The sequence below is a fragment of the Epargyreus clarus genome, unplaced genomic scaffold (genome assembly GCF_041222505.1).
Source record: "Epargyreus clarus isolate Ecla_fem2 unplaced genomic scaffold, WU_Ecla_fem_2.2 ptg000008l, whole genome shotgun sequence".
In the NCBI taxonomy this organism is placed as follows: domain Eukaryota; kingdom Metazoa; phylum Arthropoda; class Insecta; order Lepidoptera; family Hesperiidae; genus Epargyreus; species Epargyreus clarus.
Genome location: NW_027332216.1, coordinates 14924046 through 14943556, shown reverse-complemented (window position 1 = coordinate 14943556; position 19511 = coordinate 14924046). Strand labels below are relative to the sequence as shown.

Here is a 19511-nt window from a genome sequence, read left to right as displayed (position 1 = left end):
CAATAGCGGGCTTTATGATTGGCAGTGATTTCTAACCATACACATACATGTTTATGTTAATAAACGCTTTTATAATAAAATCCAATCGTCTGTGTTACCAGCGAAGCGCGAGGAGGAGCTGGCGTCGGCGGTGGCGCGCGCGGACGAGGAGGGCGCGCTGCGGGCGGCGGCGCAGAAGGCGGCGCGCGAGGCGGAGGCGGCGCTGGGCGAGGCGCACGAGGACCTCGACGCCGAGCGCGCCGCGCGCACCAAGGCCGAGAAGCTGCGCAGGGACCTCAACGAGGAGCTCGAGGCGCTCAAGAGCGAGCTGCTCGACTCTCTCGATACCACCGCTGGTGAGTATGATATAGGGTATATTCCGCGCCAAACTGCTAGTTCGCTCTGAATAAAGACATAATTATTGTTTAAAAACTAAAAACCACGCTAAAATCGCATAAGGAAAATCATTAATCCTGACGGTTCTGATGAGGAGAACAGGGCAAAATTATTAATCATGTATTATGACAATACATAGGTTCTTGATAATTTTTGAAAGTTTTAAATTGATCAGACCGTTCAAAGTGTTCAAAGTCGGCCCGAGCGGACATGGTACGCTACAATTTTGACCAATCTTATAACATTTATAAGTGGTTTTTATTTTATTTGCATCAAAATAACAGCATTATATGCATTGTTACGATTACGATTTTGAGTCTAGACATGCCAGACATGTTTTGTATCTTGGTTTAGAAATATTAGATGTAGTTGCAACTAATTACTAATATTGTCCTTATGTTATGCTAAAAATACTGGAATGTGACAGAGATGTAAAATGCATTTTTTATTTATATATATATTTTTAATTTTGTTTGCATTAAACAATTTTAACTCGTTTTACATTTATATTTTTTAATTTTTGTTTGCATTAAAAATATGTACATAACCGTGTGTCGCCTTGCAGCTCAACAGGAGCTGCGTTCGAAGCGCGAGCAGGAGGTGGCGGTGCTGAAGCGCAGCCTGGAGGAGGAGGCGGCGGGCCACGAGGCCGCGCTGCAGGAGCAGCGGCACAAGCACTCGCAGGAGCTGCAGCTGCTCAACGAACAACACGAACAGATCAAGAAGACCAAGGCTGGTATGTGGACAGCTTTTTTTTGTTATGTTTGTATCGGACTTCGTAAATTCTACACATACGTACATTGACAAGCGCACATTTTATTGTATTTTTTATAAACAGATGTGTGCGGTTTCACCGGCGTTTTTAAGTGTATTTACTGTGGAGATTTTAAGACTTTAATTATTTTGGGTGTAGCTTAATTTTTTTCTGAAACAAAAGTAGCCTAAGTTACTTCTCATAACATCAACTAAGCTTCAGTGAAAGTCCCGTCAAAATGGATCTAGCCGTTTCTGAGATCAGCCGGGAAAAACAGGCAGACAAAGATGTCTTTTGGTATATGATATATATTCTTTGACTTTTTTATAAATAAACTATATCACATAATTACACTGTTTGTGCGTACGTCTCAACAAACGACCTGTCTTCCAAAAATTATAAATTCACGAATTTGAAACAAACAACAAAACTACATTATCCCTAATCAATACTGGTTGAAAACAATATATTCCAAATTTAATAAACAAACATTTCAAATGACGACGACATTGTCAACATTGTCGACATTGTCACAAACTGAAACAATTTTTTTGCGTACACGATTTACATGAAAATTTCGGATGTAATTTTATTTGTATGTTTACGTATATAACGTGATGTCGAGTGCGCAATGGCTAACGTGAAGGAGCGTAGGCAGAAGAACGTAAAGTTTGGCTACATGTCGAAGGACGACAGCTACGAGGTGGAGAATCTCTCGTTGCCTCTCGAGGAGGGTAGCGCGTTCAACTCCGCGCGCGACTACTGGCAGCACATGTGCAGGAGCCCGCACTCGCCGGACTTCAAGCATGACGTCACGGCGCATTGCAGATGTTAGTTGTAGGGACTAGTGTTATGTAGTGGTTGGTAAAACAGTTTGTCGTGTAAAGGGTTCTAGGGTCGAATTTCGGCAGTTTTGTTGATTTCATGTGGTATTAGATCGATACTACTGCAAATCGTTACTAGTTTTTTTTGTATTTGACTTATTGCGATAAATATGCTTATTATGTCCTGAAATCTTCACACACTGTGGAGATGTTCCGTTACAAACATTTTTTTGGAATTGTGTAAGTGAATGAATTGTTTTCCCCCGCAGCGCTGGAGAAGGCGAAGCAGGCGCTGGAGGCGGAGAACGCGGACCTGGCGACGGAGCTGAAGAGCGCGAGCGCGGCGCGCGCGGAGGGCGAGCGGCGCCGCAAGCAGGCCGAGGCGCAGCTGCAGGAGCTCGCCGCCAAGCTGCAGGAAGTCGAGCGCGCCAGGTACGTGCACCTATTCATGTGCAGAGTCGGACATTTTTGGTATTCGAGTACTTTAGTACTCGTATAAAAAAGAATCGAGTCAGTACTTGAGTCCAGAGTATTCGCAATGTACCTACTCGAGTTAGATACGAAGTACTCGAGTACTTTGTAACACACAGTCCAATAGCACGAATACCAAAAAAATGGGGCCTAAACTAAACAAAATTAAACAAGTTGTTACTTGCACAATTGCTGCTGTATTCACTCGTTTGCCTATATAAGGTACATGAAACTGGAGTCAGTGTACGAGTACCGTCAATATTCGAGTATGACTGGTATTCGAGTATCACTTAGTAGTATTAGTAGTAGTAGTAGTCGAGTATGCGAGTTTATGTAAGTACTCTAGTACCGACTTGAGTCGACCTAACACGGAACGTGTGGTCAATGCCCTAGTTATAGGCGTCGCCCCCGCGTACACGTAACATTACGAACAAGCAACGCCCTTTACATAGTACAGTGCAGCTGAGTTGTAGAAGTGTAACTTGTATGATTCGAATTTAAATTAATAACTCCTATCTGGGGTTGATTACAGATATCCATGGGCGGTAATAGACACTCATCAGATGGACTGCATGCTCGTCTGCTACTCCTATATTATAAAAAAAACTATGATATAGCTATAACATACTTAAATGTCCTTGTGCAGGTCGGAGGTGTCGGACAAGGTGGTGCGGCTGCAGAGCGAGGCGGAGCAGGCGCTGCAGCAGCTGGAGGCGGCCGAGCTGAAGGCCTCCGCCGCCAGCAAGCTCGCCGCCACCGCCTCCGCGCAGCACGCTGAGGCACAGGTAACGATTTATTAATATCTTGCTGACCCGGCAAACGTATTGCCATATAAAAAATGTTAGCTGAACAACCCTTATCACTTAGGGGTATGAAAAATAGATAGCAGCCGATTCTCAGACCTACTGAATATGCATATATAATTTGGTGAAAATCGGTAAAGCAGTTTCGGAGGAGTACGGTAACTAACATTGTGACACGAGAATATTATACATAAAATTCAATTAATAATCGAAATAGAGTCTATATTATTTGCTTTCATAAAAATGGTATTTGTTTTCAGACCCTTCTTGAGGAGGAGACGAAACAGAAGTTGTCTCTGCAAACCCGCCTCCGCAACGTGGAACAGCAGTTGGAGCAGGCGCGCGACCAGCTCGAGGAGGAGGAGGAGGCTAAGAAGAACCTCGAGAAACAGGTATGCCAGCTGTATAACGTTGTGATGGAATGTTATTGGTCTTAAATAAACGATGGTCGTCAGAATTATACGGCCATTAGGCATTTAATTCTTGATGAAATTATAGAGATGGTACTTTGGTTAAGATGACATTTGTTACCATTTTTCAAAGAAGAATAAAAGGATTTATTCTGTATAGAGTACATTATTCAATTAGAAATCCTGTTTGACTTTGCAGTCAATCGAAATAGCAAATGGTTACTATGAATAAATCAGTATCTGGGTTAAGATTTACGTCAATTTAATATTTTTTTTATGTAAATTTAATATTTTTAAATTAGTGTCACTCGTATTTTAATTTAGTATAATGCTTCAGGTAAAAAAAACATAAAGGAATTGTATTGTGCAAGCGTAGAGAAGGAAGCAGGCACGTGTTGTATTGAGAGGCGTGTGGATTTGATGAAGTCTTTATTATGACTAACTTAACACTAAGCTTAACCTAACTTATATAACTAGGAGTCTTACACACACTACAGTATATATTAAGGTGTTATACCTGTTTACTCATTAAAACACTTAAAAATAAATGAATTAGTAAGAACACTATTGATGTTATAGTATCAATATAATAGGTATAAATGCTCTCGTCACCAGGTGACAGCGCTGAGCCAGCAGGTGGCTGACGCGAAGAAGAAGGCGGAGGAGGAGGCGGAGGCGGCGGCCGCGCTGGAGGAGCAGCGCAAGAAGCTCGCCAAGGACGTGGAGGCGCTGCACAGACAGCTCGACGAGCTGCGGCAGGCCAACGACAAGCTCGACAAGAGTTAGTACACACATATAGACGAGTATTTGTACAAATATTGGTTTAAAATGTACAGACAATGAATTTAATAATGCTAGCTAGAACTATAGCCAAATATATTTTTTTGATGTACGCATATTATATCAAATTTACAGCTATCTATGAAGTCTGTAACTTGAGAAGAATTGTATTTTTAATGTGTTTTAATGTAATAGAACTCTCAAGGAACGCTAAAAAACACCGTCTTCTCAATCCTTGAAAAACACTAAATGAAATGCTCACATAATATTTTAATAAAAAAAAATATTAATATACAATTGTTATTTTAGGCAAAAAGAAAATCCAAGCGGAGTTGGAAGACACCAACATCGAGTTGGAGGCGCAACGCGCTAAGGTCCTCGAGCTGGAAAAGAAGCAGAAGAGTTTCGACAAGGTGCGTTTTAGATTTATTATACTTTTTTGTACATCAACATGTTAGCATTTATATTAGTGTCTAGCACTTTTCTACAATGTGTGGGAGTTTTATCAAGCTGATTTCAGATTTCATTCTGCAAAGCTACATTAATAAATTACATCGATGATTCGTGAGTATGTGGAGATATGTGGCGTAATTTTTTTTATGTCAATTGAACATAAGATTTTGGATTTTCCGAGTATGTTTTCGAAATATTTGCATCAACAATATTTGTATCATATGAATAAGTAAATAAATAAATAAACCTTAAGAGTTAGGTGCGTTTGATTTTTAGGTATTAATATAATGCTATGAATATAATCATTGAATAATCTATAATTATTCCATTATATCGTATAACATCAGCCATGTTCGTGTCGTGCAGGTGGTGTCGGAGGAGCGCGCGGTGGCGGAGCGGTACGCGGCGGAGCGCGACGCGGCCGAGCGCGACGCGCGCGACAAGGAGACGCGCGTGCTCAGCCTCACCAGGGAGCTCGACGACGCCGCAGAGAAGGTACACTAACTCTTACGTCTTTAGGAGTAGTTCGGCTCTATATGGAGTTGGTCACGGATGTGCGGGGGTGACAGTGACTTATAATCAAATGGACTGCAAGGTCAATAACATGAATCTTTTAAAGATGTTAGTAAAGGACTTAAGTTACGAAGTTGCAACACCCTAAATCCGCGTCAAACTTTTAATTTAATGTTCACTTTTATTATGACCCGTTGCAAATTTTAAGTTCACTTTTATTATGACCCGTTGCAAATTATTGTGTCTATAACATTCTGTTAAGATACGGCTGTGAGCTATATAATATTTTATTAACGTTACTTTTACATATTTTTTTTAATATTATCTCTACTAAAATGCTCAAAAAATGCATATTTATGTGTTCGAGTAAACTATGAAATACGTTATATATTTATGTTTCACTGTATTGTTTCTAAATAGTTAAGATCTATGAAAAAAAGTCTTATATTTAATGTTTCACGTTTTCGTCCCCAGATCGAAGAGCTGGAGCGCTCGAAGCGGCTGCTGCAGTCCGAGCTGGACGAGCTGGCGAATACGCAAGGCACCGCCGACAAGAACGTGCACGAGCTGGAGAAGGCCAAGCGCGCGCTCGAGTCACAGCTCGCGGAGCTCAAGGCGCAGAACGAGGAGATCGAGGACGACCTCCAGCTCACCGAGGACGCGAAGCTGAGATTGGAAGTGAACATGCAGGCGATGCGCGCTCAGTTCGAGCGGGATCTGCAGGTTAGTGCATCGATGGGCTTTTTATAATTTTAGGGAGGTAACGAGCTCTCGACGATACTCGTCAGTTACCTAAAGGGTCAGTAATATTTAAGTTACTCGAAAACTAGGAATTACATTAACATGATTAACTTCGAGATTAGCTTATAAAACGTTTCTGCTTTTCAAATTATTAATTTACAATTTGTTAACGGAGACACAAATAGAAAATTATCGGTCTTAAGGTAATAATTTGTTTTCATATGTATCAGCGCTAAAAAATAAGGTTGGAAGATTATTTTGAACTCTGTTTTAAGTTGCGCGTTGTAGATGTTGCTCTCTGTGGATTTAATAGACGAACGAAGTAAAGATGTTTAAAAAAAGTTTTGGTTTAACTAGTCCAATTATTATTATAACATTACATCGGGTCCAATATTATAAATTTTTAAAACATCTATATTAAAATAAATTGCTAATTGTGTATATGTGTTTGTGTGCGCAGGCCAAGGAGGAGCAGGGCGAGGAGAAGCGGCGCGGCATCGTGAAGCAGCTGCGCGACCTGGAGGGCGAGCTGGAGGAGGAGCGCAAGCAGCGCGCCGCCGCGCTCGCGCACCGCAAGAAGCTCGAGGCCGACCTCAAGGACGCCGAGCAGGCGCTGCATCTCGCCAACAAGGTATGTCGACGATGCTATCGGGGTTGTTATAGTCTGCGCCCAACTGCTAGTCCACTCTGAAGTTGTTGCGAGCATGTGTAGTCATACAATTTGCTATGACGACGCGATTCATTTCTATATTGAGAGCGGACTAGCAGTTTTACGCGTACTATACCCAACTAAGTGAATTCGCTGTCGTTGTGTGGTTTATGTGCTATTCTATTTTTACTTCGGTCTCTATTCGTTTTCAGTTAATAAAAAAATGAACGATTTCGGCAATAAAATTGTATCGGGAGGGTAAAATTAAGCACTTTGTATTTTTCTTTTTACAAGATCGTCTGTTCGCAACATTTTTGCAGCATTGTACTACAACGTTTAATTATTGTACTCTGTATTATAATATTGTTGCCTAGATTTTATTATTTATTATACCATTATTTTAAAGTTAAAATATTTTGAAATGTTAGATAAAAAAATGGATGATATTAAGAAACTATTTTAAAATCGACTTGTTTATCAATGCTTTTTAGGTGAAGGAGGATGCAGTGAAGCAGGCGAAGAAGCTGACCGTGCAGCTGAAGGAGGCTGTCCGCGAGGCGGAGGAGGCGCGCGCGGGCCGCGAGGAGGCGGCGGGCGCGGCGCGCGAGGCGGAGCGCCGCGTGAAGGCGCTCGAGGCGGAGGCGCTGCAGCACGCCGAGGAGCTGGCCGCCGCCGAGCGCGCGCGCCGACACGCCGAGGCCGAGCGCGACGACCGCGACGACGAGCTCACCGCGTCTGCTGCCAAGGTACGTGACGACGTTGCTTCCGCGTGACTGCGCGACGTCACACGTATCATTAAATATCATGTTTTAACGAAGATTGAAAGTTAACGATATTTTCAGTTATGACCGTATCATTACATTTTGATCTCTAAATATCAAATATCTATAAAGTGACATTATAATCAAAAACCACTAATTATACCTATTCAGGTGACACTTCTGGTGGATGAGAAGAAACGACTGGAAGCGCGGATAGCGGCATTGGAGGAGGACCTGGACGAGGAACAATCAAACAACGAGATCCTCAACGACAGACTCAGGAAATCACAGGTATAGTTTATATAGTAAAACTGCATCTTTCGTTTGTTTTAAATTAATTTTTCCTAGTCGAAATCGAACAAGTTTGTTAAAAAAAATCCCACACTTCAGTATATTGCAAAATTTGACAAAACGTCTACTTACTTTAGGACGTCATTCTTCAGAGAAAAATATCTGTGATAAACATCAAAATTGGTCCACAGTAAACACCTACTATCAGTTAATACTATCAGTTAGGTGTACGGTATCCCAAGGCATACTTTAAAAACCAATATTTTCATTTGTCCCGCAGAATCAAGTGGAACAGCTGACGATGGAGCTGGGCACGGAGAAGGCGGGCTCTCAGAAGCTGGAGAGCGGCAAGCTGGTGCTGGAGCGCCAGAACAAGGAGCTGAAGGCCAAGCTCGCCGACCTGGAGACCGCTGGACGCGCCAAGACCAAGGTAAAACACGACAAGATTAAGGATAAACTACTCAAACTCTCCATGATGTAATTCGCGCTATAATTTTGAATCGTTACAGCCGTTTTGTTGTCTTTGGACATTAAGTGCATTGCTTACACGTGCATTGGCTTGAAAGAGTGAATGTTTTATGAAAAATAAACTTTTTAAAAGTTGCTCGCTTGCTTATTTATATATTAGAAGAAAGCGTCTGTTGTTGTGTTCGTGTAATTATTATAGGCAAGAGACTTTTGTAATACTTTGAAGGCCTCATATATAGCATATAATGGGTTGTCTAATTTACGCATTGGAGTAGCATACTTAGACATATCGTTCTAAGACATTTCTCATTATATGGTATATCAAATACATTTTTAGTACAAATGTACAAAATTCAAAAAATAAAACTTTTCTTCAAAGTTATTTTACGACGTGTTCTCTCCACCCAGGGTGTGATAACATCGCTGGAGCTGAAGGTGTCGAACCTGGAGGAGCAGCTGGAGGCGGAGTCGCGCGAGCGTCTCGCCCAGCAGAAGGCGGGCCGCAAGCTCGACAAGAAGATGAAGGAGCTCGCGCTGCAGCTCGACGAGGAGAGGCGGCACGCGGACCAGTACAAGGAGCACATCGAGAAGGTAATAGAAAACGATAGAAGATGACGAGTTTTAGGATTTAGCAGTGATAGATTAAGTAGTATTTGGCGTGTACGCTGGTCTGGTAGTCTCAGAAACGCATCACTGAATTTTCCATGTTTATAAACATAAAAATTAATTGTCATGTGGTTTAACAGCTTAAGAAAATATCGTGAAGAAGCACAAACGTCCGGAAGCTATTTGATAAAAAAGTTTTCAGAGTCTGTCAGTATAGTGAACGGTGGTTTAAATTTTTCTTCCGTTGAGAGAAGGTCTCTATGCTGAAGGGCTCACTGCTGAGCGAGTTAATGTGTTCGTAATAAACGTTGCCGATGATCATGATGTCTGAAGATCAAAGTAATCGACAAACTGTAATGGAATTCGTAAGTAGGTAGGGTTTTCTAAAGTGAAGACCAATAGTAAAGATTGTTTGATGTGTAGTAGTCTTTCTAAAGTAAAGAGCAAAAGTTGTTGAAGTTGAAGTAAAGAGCAAAAGTAATCGTTGTTGTGTACCTAGATGAACGGTCGCGTGAAGGCGCTGAAGCGGCAGCTGGACGAGGCGGAGGAGGAGGTGCAGCGCGAGAAGGTCGGCAAGCGGAAGGCGCAGCGCGAGCTCGAGGACCTGCTCGAGGCGCACGAGACGCTCGCGCGCGACGCCGCCAACCTGCGCAACAAGCTGCGGTACGACACCACACACACTGACAGACACACGGACACATACACGAACACATACATTTTCAAGTAGAAACACACAGACATGTCGACAACCACACCCGACACACGCATTGAAGGTGGTAGAACCCTTTGTGGTTCGACTCCGGCGGCATCACCGCCACACCTATTTCTAATAACAGCAGTGTTAGGCGCTGCTGTGTTCCGGCTTGAAGGGTGTGGTAAAGGAGGCATACTTTTTTTTCCGAGGCGTTCCAGCTTAGTCTGCAGGGGTAGCGACGCATCTGTGGCCGACCTCAGGTAGGAATATCTAAACCTATCTGGGGTTGATTACAGATGTTCATGGGTGGTAGTAGCCACTTACCATCAGGTGGACTGCATGCTCGTCTGCTACTCCTATATTATAAAAAAAACACACACACACATACACGCAGAGACAACGACAGCCACGAAAAATTCAAGAAATTAACAATTACCTCACGAAATATATTCAATTGAAGTATTTTTAACCTATTTCTGCCTCTATTAGCAATTTTAAGTGTTATGTTAATAGTGATAAAAAATAACATTTAGATTTTTTAGTATATGAATTATTATTTTTACGATTAATACTAACTATTCTATACAATACGCTTACAGTATCCTAAAACTCATCAATGCACAATATTTATTTTACATTCGTACTTATAAATATTATAACAAAATGTTTTAAGTTGCAACTTTTATTTTTATATTTATTTTAATGAAACCTTCAATCTTGGACTATGAGAATATACGTCTGTCTTCTTTACGTTACTTTTTTATGTTTCCTAATTTTCCAAAATGTGCGAATATGTGTACATTATTAACACTATATTCTGTGATTAACAAACTGTAATATTTACGCCTCCGACTATCTAAAACTTGTATACATCTGTTTTAAATCTATGTGTGGTTCCGTAGGCCGTCGTTGTCTGAGGATAATAGTGACTAGTGTGGCGGAGGATCCGAGAGGTAACCGGTGGTGTTGGTGACTGGTCGGAGGTAGCAACTCGAACCGTTAACAGATGACAGCTCTCTAGATACATTTTAATTCAACGCAATCATTAATCGATATAACGATAGAGCTAGCGATCGTGGAAATGTTTTTGGAAATGTTTGTTGATTCCAAAATTGTGAGGTATTATAAGAATAGGGATTTTTGTCAGTTTGTGTTTGATCGCTGGAAGAAGAACGAATGGGTTTTTTCGTCCAATCTAATATGAATTATGAAATGGTCATACAATGTGTAACATCCCAAAAAAAAAAAATATAATAAATAATTATTGCTTAGGAATTAAAATTTATTTTAATATTAAATACATGTCACAGTTATCGCGTATTGATTTAGTTTAATTGTTAGCTAGAAATATCAGGGAGTAACTAGTAAGTTTAAAATTGGTAAACACTTTTCGCAGGGTATAACATCCGGAAGGCCACATGAAGGATTTTAATTATCCTGAAAAAAAATATCGTATGTACACAAACACTACTTTACAAGCACGCGAGTTTTATAAATGTTGATCATCAAGGTCGCTAGCTCTTAACCTGCGATAAGACCGAGGGTTGGATATACTTAAACCTTTTTGCATGATTTTTTACTAATCTTAATCGATTTCGAAAATCGATACTCGCAATTAAAATCTTAACTCGTTATAATAATTTTGCTAGCTAATTATGCATACAGTCAGATTGAATGTGGGGATTTAACTATTATAAAAATATGAATGCCAGTGTTAACTTATGTGAAATATGTATTACATTAAACAGTTTCAGTTACAAGTAGAATTTTCAAAATCCTCTTATAATGAACAGAATATTCAGTATAAGAATGCTTTTCCATTTGATTATAAGACTTACTTTAATCGTACTACTTATAGATTTATATCTTTTTAATGTCGCAATAGGCTGCAAAAAGTTAGTACTCACTTTATATTGTAATAGTTACTGAAACAAATACATACCTGAGAATTTACAAATCTATTTGATTGTTAATTGCTTCTTCTAGGCTGCATATATGTCAGGTTTGAGTGTTTCCATGCCTCGGCAATAGAACATTATTATCGTTTGCGTTATTACATATTGGAAATTAACTTTATTCTTCATATTGTGTCATCATTTAACAAAATTAACAAGATTGCGTTCGTTAAAATGGTAATGTTTTTGTTGTGATTTTTTAACGGATTCAAAACTGTCGCTTAGGGTTTTTTAACTTATGTTTGTTTACCGTTCGTGCTTCTGTGAATTTTCTAATGATATCTTGTAAGTTTGCATTTTCATTCTCAATTCTCTTCTCAATATTGTCTTGAGTTGTAGAGATTGCGGAAACATTGGGGTCTTTACTTATTATAAGATTGCTTATAGTGAAGACGGAATAAGTTTCGATAAATAAATAACATGTTTAAGGATAATAATGTAAATTCAGCAAAATGATTTATATAACAAGCCAAGAGGAATAAAAAAAAATCCTGCGTTATGTTTGTCTATACATTTGCAATAGTACATATTATATTACGTGTATATTCTTTAGTAAGTGCGATCTAAGGCTGTTGTTATAATTTTCAATAGATCGATCTGACAGTTTTTAATATGAGATATTATTTAATAATGGCATGAAATTGTGGCGCCCCTAGCGGCTGCTATCTACATTATCTATTCAGTATCATTCTGCAGTACGGTCTGTGCATTCGATCGTATTCTCATCTGTATTGTGTTGTCCAGACTAGTTTGTCTTCTTCATACTACATACGTTACATGTGGGCCATTAACATGTTTGTGTTTGTGATTAACACCTGGTATCTAATTATAAAACATAATTTAATATTTTCGTAATATTTCTTACAGTTGTGAGATTGTAATCTATCGGATTCCATAATTTACTCAAAGTTACATTACATTTATCATTTGTTATCCAAAAATATAACATCGTTAATCCTTATAGTTTAATTTATTTTAATTATTATTCGATTTATATAAAGAAAACAATAATTAATTTATTTTATTATTATTTGTATTTACATATATTAATATTTATCTATTTTTGCCCATCTGCATTCGTGTATTGTTATTTAGAAATATATATAAACAGTATTTATTTATTTTTATTTAATTCCATTTTATACATTAAAAATACTGAACTATAATGAGAGCTTGTGTGTGTGTCGTGTGTTCCAGGCGGCAGGGCGGCGCGATCGGTCTGTCGGGCGCGTCGTCGTCGTCGCGCATGAAGCGCTCGTCGCTGGCGCCGGGCGCGGGCTCGGGCGACGAGTCCTTCGACGACGTCAACGACACCACCAACAGCGTCGAGTGAGCGCGGGGGGACGCCCGCTGCGACGCCGTCACGACGGGGGCCCTAACGATCGCCGTACAGATTGGAGGCCCCTATTCAATTCCTAAACGTAATACGTCGAAGTTCATAATATTTCAAGCTAACGATCGCCGTTTAGACTGAGGCCCCTATTAGATTCCTAAACGTAATACGCCAAATTCACATTTCAATAGATAAAGGGCCCCTTGATAGGTAATTCACTAAATTCAATAAATTTCACTTAAATAAGAGACAAAATTTCACACAAACGTAATTTAATCACTGTAAAGTAGCAATTTTAGCTAAAGTCACTGTAAAACAACAATTAAATCACGAAATAAAACTTATAAATACCTTCGCTACTTTTAGATCGTTATACTAATGAATATTTTCAAACAATTTCGTTGGGGCCCATTATATTGCAAAAATTAATACATCTGTATTACTCAATGCTGAAAATAACAAAATAGTCTTCATATCATATGGGCCCTCGTTCGTTGGCAGTGCAGCGGGCGCCAGGGGTCGTGTGCCACGCCGCATCTCGAATGGCTCTGTAAATTGTACTTGGATTAGCGATTTGTATATGTATATATTTTATTATTTTTCCCTACCATATATAACTGATTATTGCTTGTCCACCTGAAAATTAATTAAGTTAATTTTCTTTCGTTTTTTTTTTAATATTTTGACCCGCTTGATCATTATGAATGTTTTATTTGTGACATTTCAACCCCAAATTACTGCCAATACAAATCGCTGTTTCAAATTCTTGTGAGCTACATGATATTGTGGAGTAAAATATGTATCGCCTTAAAAATGTTGCTTGATTTTGGTAAAACTTAAGTTAAAATCAAGTTTATCGTAATTTGAAACTACAATATCATGTGTGCGTATTTAAAATTAATTTAAGTAAAACTGGCGATTTAAATATGTATGGAAAATTTGAAAATATTGCGTTTAACTTTTTGATAACATACTTAACTTGAAAATAATTATATAGGAGAGTTCATAGGAACAGATGCAACATTACTTGCCCGATTTGAACGAAAATGGAGACAGTTGTGTTGCCAGCTGGCTTGTGACGGCGCAATGTTGCCAACGTCCTTATGTTTTGAATTGTTTCTATGAATGACGGTGGCCATTATTTGCCGAAAATTTCGTAATAGTAAAAAGTATCGAAATACAACTAGCAGTATTTATAATTCTGCATGCATACTTAAATCGTATTTTTAAATTAAAAACAAGTAATACAAGTGGAGAACATGAAACGCATCGGCTTTGTAACTTATGTATACTTTGTATGTCGATATTATGTATGAATGTATGTCATAGCGGCCCCCGAAATTAAATTTCTTGATACATTTAACAAGCTGGGTGCTCAATATTATTGTATTTATGGTATTTCACTGCGAGCCGGCATCGTGCGCCGGCGACGCCGCACGGCCGTATAGGACGTATTTTTAATCTGTTGTTTTTTGTTGAAATTCCATTATTGTTGAGATGAAATTTGATTGCTACATGAAATATTTGTTACTTGTTATTTTCATTTTATCGATAACATAAATAACCCTAGTAATAGAATGGATATATGAGTAAATACGATACGTTCGACAGTCGTCGCGGTGTGCGCGCCGCCGACATCGATAACACAATAAAATATACGAATCCGTAACGATTGGAAGCATTTCCCAACCAGTATTAAACAACGAGACATTCCTAAGCAATCGAGTTTCAATTTTACCTAGACTTAGTCGAGCGGGTAGCATGTAAAATTTTACTCATTGGGTGATATTGTGATGAAATTTAATAAAAATTAAAGGGAAGTAATAAATGAAAGTATTATAATCTGTGGCAAAACTAATTGATAAATTCGGATTTTTTTGCATTTATCGCGACTGAGGAAGAAAGACTGGTGTTGCGACAATATACACTTTTTATACCCCCCTTTAGCGTGAGCCGGTTTTAATATTTCACCCCCGGGTTTTCGATCGAGAACGCTTTGGCTGATTGTGCTCGCATATGACAGTGCTCAACAAATCATTACCTATTCCATCGGCAGAGCGTATTTATGCCACAAATATCCGAGTATGCTCAGCGAAGCTCTCCCATCATACATACATCATGTAAATAATATCAGTGTGGTCCACTGAGCGCTTAGTTGCCATAAAATTTTTAATCCTAGATTAAGTAAGGACTAGCTTTCGGTGTGAGGGACGTATCGCATTTTGATATTAATCTTCATTAAATGTAACGCGTGTACTTATTTAAAATCTAGTGAGGTAATACAAGTGAGAATATTTTTTGAGAATAGTTTTGTAACATCTTACAATGTTATTATATCTATCGCTGCGTCGTATCAGTACAAAGACTATTCGAACATCGAACACTGCCGATACGTCCCGCGTAGGTTGTTGTATAACGGATTCTTTTTTATATTTTTCTCCAAACTGTGTACAGCGAGTGTCGTCGGCGAAATGTAAATATGCGTCGACGGCGGTCGTCATGTAAATTGTTTACACTTGAATGTGGTATTATCATGTTGCGATGGTACGCGCTAGAACACGGCTTGCTTTATTCTAGACTTAGGTAAGACTTAGTAATAAATCGTGACCTTAGGTTTTCACTGTGGGACGCGTGAAACGATACGTTCCGTCAACGGCGGACACCTGTCGCCTCTACACCACTGTTTGATAAAGTATCTTTGTATCTTGCGAACATTTTGTACGACTATATAACGAAGTCTTAATTATTGTAATGACCTCCTTTTTATTATATAGTTTTTTTTTTCTGAATAATAATATAAAATTTAAATGTAAGTAAACCATTGAAGCATAAACATATTTTACATAAATATTATATTTAATTATTAACAATATTGATAATTGTAAAATTGGCCATAGGTTGTAACAAGTTATCAGTTGGTATGCCAATTAAACAATTTTTCATAATTTTTAATATCATTTGTTTTATTTATTTTGCCTCAAATATACTACCGTGGCTCCAGATTAACTATTCCAGCCAGTATAATCCCTTTGACTGGTGATTGCATGTGATATCGAAGATATACCTATTTGTAGAAAATATAATAGGTCGAAATGCATTTTTCTCATTTTTGTTCAGAATAAACACTGTGAAATAAAGAAATTATAACAACACAGAAATTATAAACTGGCACATTGGTGTTAATTCAAATTTATAAATGGAACATTCAATATCAATTTTATTATCACTTGTTAGTTACCACATGCAAATTAAACCATGTTCATTTGAATAGTGGTTGTTTACCGCAAACCGATAAGTGTTCGACACCTTTGTTTTGTAGCTAATTGTTGTTTTAATTAGATAACGACAATATACAGTTTTTCAGAACTTTATTGAATCTTTACAGGTTCCGTATATCAAATTAAAACCACTTCTGAAGGTGGTAGAACCCTTTGTGGTTCGACTCCGGCGGCACCACCGCCACACCTCTATTTGTACCTAATAGCAGTATTAGGCGCTGCTGCTAGGAATATCTAATCCTAGGGGGGGTTGGTTATAGATGTCCATGTCCAGTAGCCACTTACCATCAGGTAGACTGTATGCTCGTCTGCTACTCCTATATAATAAAAAAAAAATACACAGTCACATATTTATCGTCTTTGTAGGTTCTTTACTCTTAGTATGCAGGGTACCTGCAGGTATCCCTAGTAGCTCGATCGCTCATACAAATTACGTGCAGCACCTCTGGTAATCATTTAGGAACTAGGTTTGTGTGGTATGGGAGACATACTTTTCTGAAGTGTTCCAGCGTAATCCTCAGGGATAGTGGCGCATCTGTGGCCGACCTCATATAGGATCCGGCATTTATTATAGACTTCCATGGGTGGCAGTAGCCACTTAGCACCAAGTGGACTGCGCGGTCGTCTGATACTCCTATAATATAAAAAACAACTTTTCATTGTGATGTAAGAGACCGAGCTGTCGAGCTCTCGATTTGATAATTCGAGACTTCGATTGAAAACTGATTTTATACGTTAAGTACAGCTTTTTTAATTTCTTAATTGGTTATTGTTTAATTATCATATTTTATGTAATTACCATTTTCGATTATTTTTTTATTATAACTGCAGGCAAGCAACAAACATAAACAGATAAGAGAATTCTATATAATGACAGTGACAACTATTTTGACATATTCAGTTGATGTTTTCCAAGCGGTTAGGATAGTGTATTTGTGAGTTATTTTTCAGTATTTTTCGAATAATATTAATTTTTTATTAGCGATAATATCTTTTACGCGGACTGCGAAGATCATTGTAAATATATTTTTCTGCACACATTTATAATGGCTGACGCAATCGATGAATACTTTGAAGTCGCACTGGAGATCGTGAAAACTGCGGGAAACCTTATAAAGGAGCATGTAGACGGTTTTGCTTCATTTGATATGAAGGCCTCTGACATTGATTTCGTTACTGAAATAGATCAAAAGGTAGAGCATACTCTTATCAGCGGGCTGTCGAAGAGGTTTCCTGACCATAAGTTTATAGGTGAGGAATCTGTCGCAGGCGGTGCCAACTGCATCTTAACCGACGAGCCTACTTGGATCATCGACCCCGTGGACGGAACCATGAACTTCGTTCACGGATTCCCGCACAGTTGCATCTCGTTGGGCCTCACGATCAACAAGGAGGCGGTCGCCGGTATAATATACAATCCGATAGTGAACCAGCTCTTTACCGCTAAGAAGGGTAAAGGAGCTTTTTTGAACGGTAGACAAATCCACGTGTCGCAGGTGAAGGAGCTCCGTAACGCGCTACTATCATACGAGGCTGGGACCAGCCGCGACCCAGAGAAGGTGCAGTGTGTCCTCGATAATTTCAAGATGATCACGTCAAAGGGCCACGGCATACGATCCTTGGGATCCGCAGCTTTAGATATGGCAATGGTTGCTCTCGGGGGTTCTGATGCCTATTTTGAGTTTGGTATTCATGCATGGGATATTGCTGCGGGAGATATTATAGTACGCGAGGCAGGAGGTGTGTGCATAGACCCTGCTGGAGGACCCTTTGATATTCTTTCACGGAGAGTCCTCTGTGCCAGTTCAATGGAGCTTGCCCAGGAGCTAGCTAAAGAACTACATCAATACTACCCTGAAAGGGATTAGATGTATTTTTTATAAAAACAACCTGATATAATATGCTTACCATAAATTTAACTATGATCATAAGTAACTAACCTAAAATGCAAAGGGTTCATGTTTTCATGAGCTCAACGGACTGGCCATAGATTCAATGCTACTTCTAAATACTAATTTAAAGTCCTTATTATACTTTTTACCTTAGACTAATAATAAAATTTCTGTAAAGGAATAAATATGGTAAATTTTCTGGAGCGGCTTAGTAAATTCATAATAGAAAAAGTTTATAAATTTGTTTATTTTTGTTATTTTAGTCTTCAACTACTCATTTGACATACACTAAGTATGTAGTTGTGATGGCAACAAAAATTTGTTTTAAGGTGAATAGTACTAGGATGTGAGCAGGGCATGGGGTGGTATTCGAGGAGGAAGGCCGCTTTCCACCTGTTCGACTAGTTGGCTTGGTCGAGTAGTAATAATAATTCTGATATCTTATCAGTATTAGACATTGTTACATGCATCTCTGTAATATAGATCTTATTGTTAAAAACAAATGCTTATTTTATTTACATTGATGTTATTTTCCTATTGACTTAATTGTGTTATTTGTTTGTAAATGTTTGTTTTACTGTAAGTAATTGTTATATTTATTATGGAAACAAATTAACAAGATATCATTTTCATTGTCATATATTTTAAATAATGATTTATCAATAACACTTTTGACGATATAACTTTTAATAGTTCATTTTGCAAACTTAATTATTATAATTTAAAAACTCGAGATGTTGCAGAACATTTTTAAACCAAAGATTAAATAAAAGAGAAGTAAAAGACATATTTTATGCAATTATTTATTGATTAAATATATGAAAGTGTCTTTATATTATGAAATAAATAAAGAGTATTCACTGAAGAAGACTTAAGAAAATTCACAGGTGTATTTATGAAGTATTTTGTTGAATCATTTATAAATATATTCTATAACATATTACAAATAATACTTGTTTCTTTCTTTTTTTTCTGAAATGTATCTTAAAAATAACTACTTATTGTATCTAAATTAAATGATTCTTGCATTAGGAAGAGGCATGAAATATTTCATATGAATATAAATATTCATTAAGTATTTAATTTTATTACATAATCATATGTAATCTATGTATTACCATACTAATGTTGATATGCAACCTTATCATGTACTTAATAATAAATTATTCAAATAAGTATTCTGTTGTCTGATTGTTTCGACCCGAGTACCATTACATGACACATCATGATGCAGCATTTTGATTTGAACAAAGATAGGACAATAACATAATGGTATCTTATATATATTTCCTTATGTAGTGTTCGGTGGTATGCTTCATTTATTTTATTCTGAAATAATTTGAATTTCTACATAATAAAAATATTATTTTTACACTTTTACTTTAAGTTCAGGAATCTTATTATTGATAGTACTATTATATAATATAGGTAGGTTAAAATTATTTAAATAAACATGATAA

The 19511-nt window shown here is 38.0% G+C and overlaps 2 protein-coding genes across 3 annotated transcripts in view; both read left to right on the top strand.

Annotated features, from left to right (window-relative positions):
- zip (myosin heavy chain 10) overlaps positions 1-15833 on the top strand; it is a 74225-nt gene extending 58392 nt beyond the window's left edge. For both annotated transcript variants that reach the window (XM_073076190.1, XM_073076189.1), the window contains 16 exons: positions 102-335; positions 941-1111; positions 2223-2385; positions 3071-3209; positions 3488-3619; positions 4253-4418; positions 4727-4830; positions 5237-5365; positions 5858-6106; positions 6585-6755; positions 7265-7519; positions 7706-7825; positions 8106-8255; positions 8702-8884; positions 9399-9562; positions 12746-15833. In XM_073076190.1, coding sequence (XP_072932291.1) covers positions 102-335; positions 941-1111; positions 2223-2385; positions 3071-3209; positions 3488-3619; positions 4253-4418; positions 4727-4830; positions 5237-5365; positions 5858-6106; positions 6585-6755; positions 7265-7519; positions 7706-7825; positions 8106-8255; positions 8702-8884; positions 9399-9562; positions 12746-12881 — 2666 coding nt within the window. In that variant the 3' untranslated portion in view covers positions 12882-15833. The remainder of the gene's footprint in view (positions 1-101; positions 336-940; positions 1112-2222; positions 2386-3070; positions 3210-3487; positions 3620-4252; positions 4419-4726; positions 4831-5236; positions 5366-5857; positions 6107-6584; positions 6756-7264; positions 7520-7705; positions 7826-8105; positions 8256-8701; positions 8885-9398; positions 9563-12745) is intronic.
- Positions 15834-17046: 1213 nt separating this feature from the next.
- Positions 17047-18566, top strand: LOC140744555 (inositol monophosphatase 1). The gene has a single exon (XM_073076188.1). It carries the CDS (start codon positions 17206-17208, stop codon positions 18025-18027), a length of 822 nt encoding a protein of 273 aa, XP_072932289.1. The 5' UTR covers positions 17047-17205; the 3' UTR covers positions 18028-18566.
- The last annotated feature ends 945 nt before the right edge of the window (positions 18567-19511 follow it).

Excerpts from the sequence above, each read along its gene's own strand:
- LOC140744555 (XM_073076188.1), top strand. The coding sequence starts at position 17,206 with ATGGCTGACGCAATCGATGAATACTTTGAAGTCGCACTGGAGATCGTG.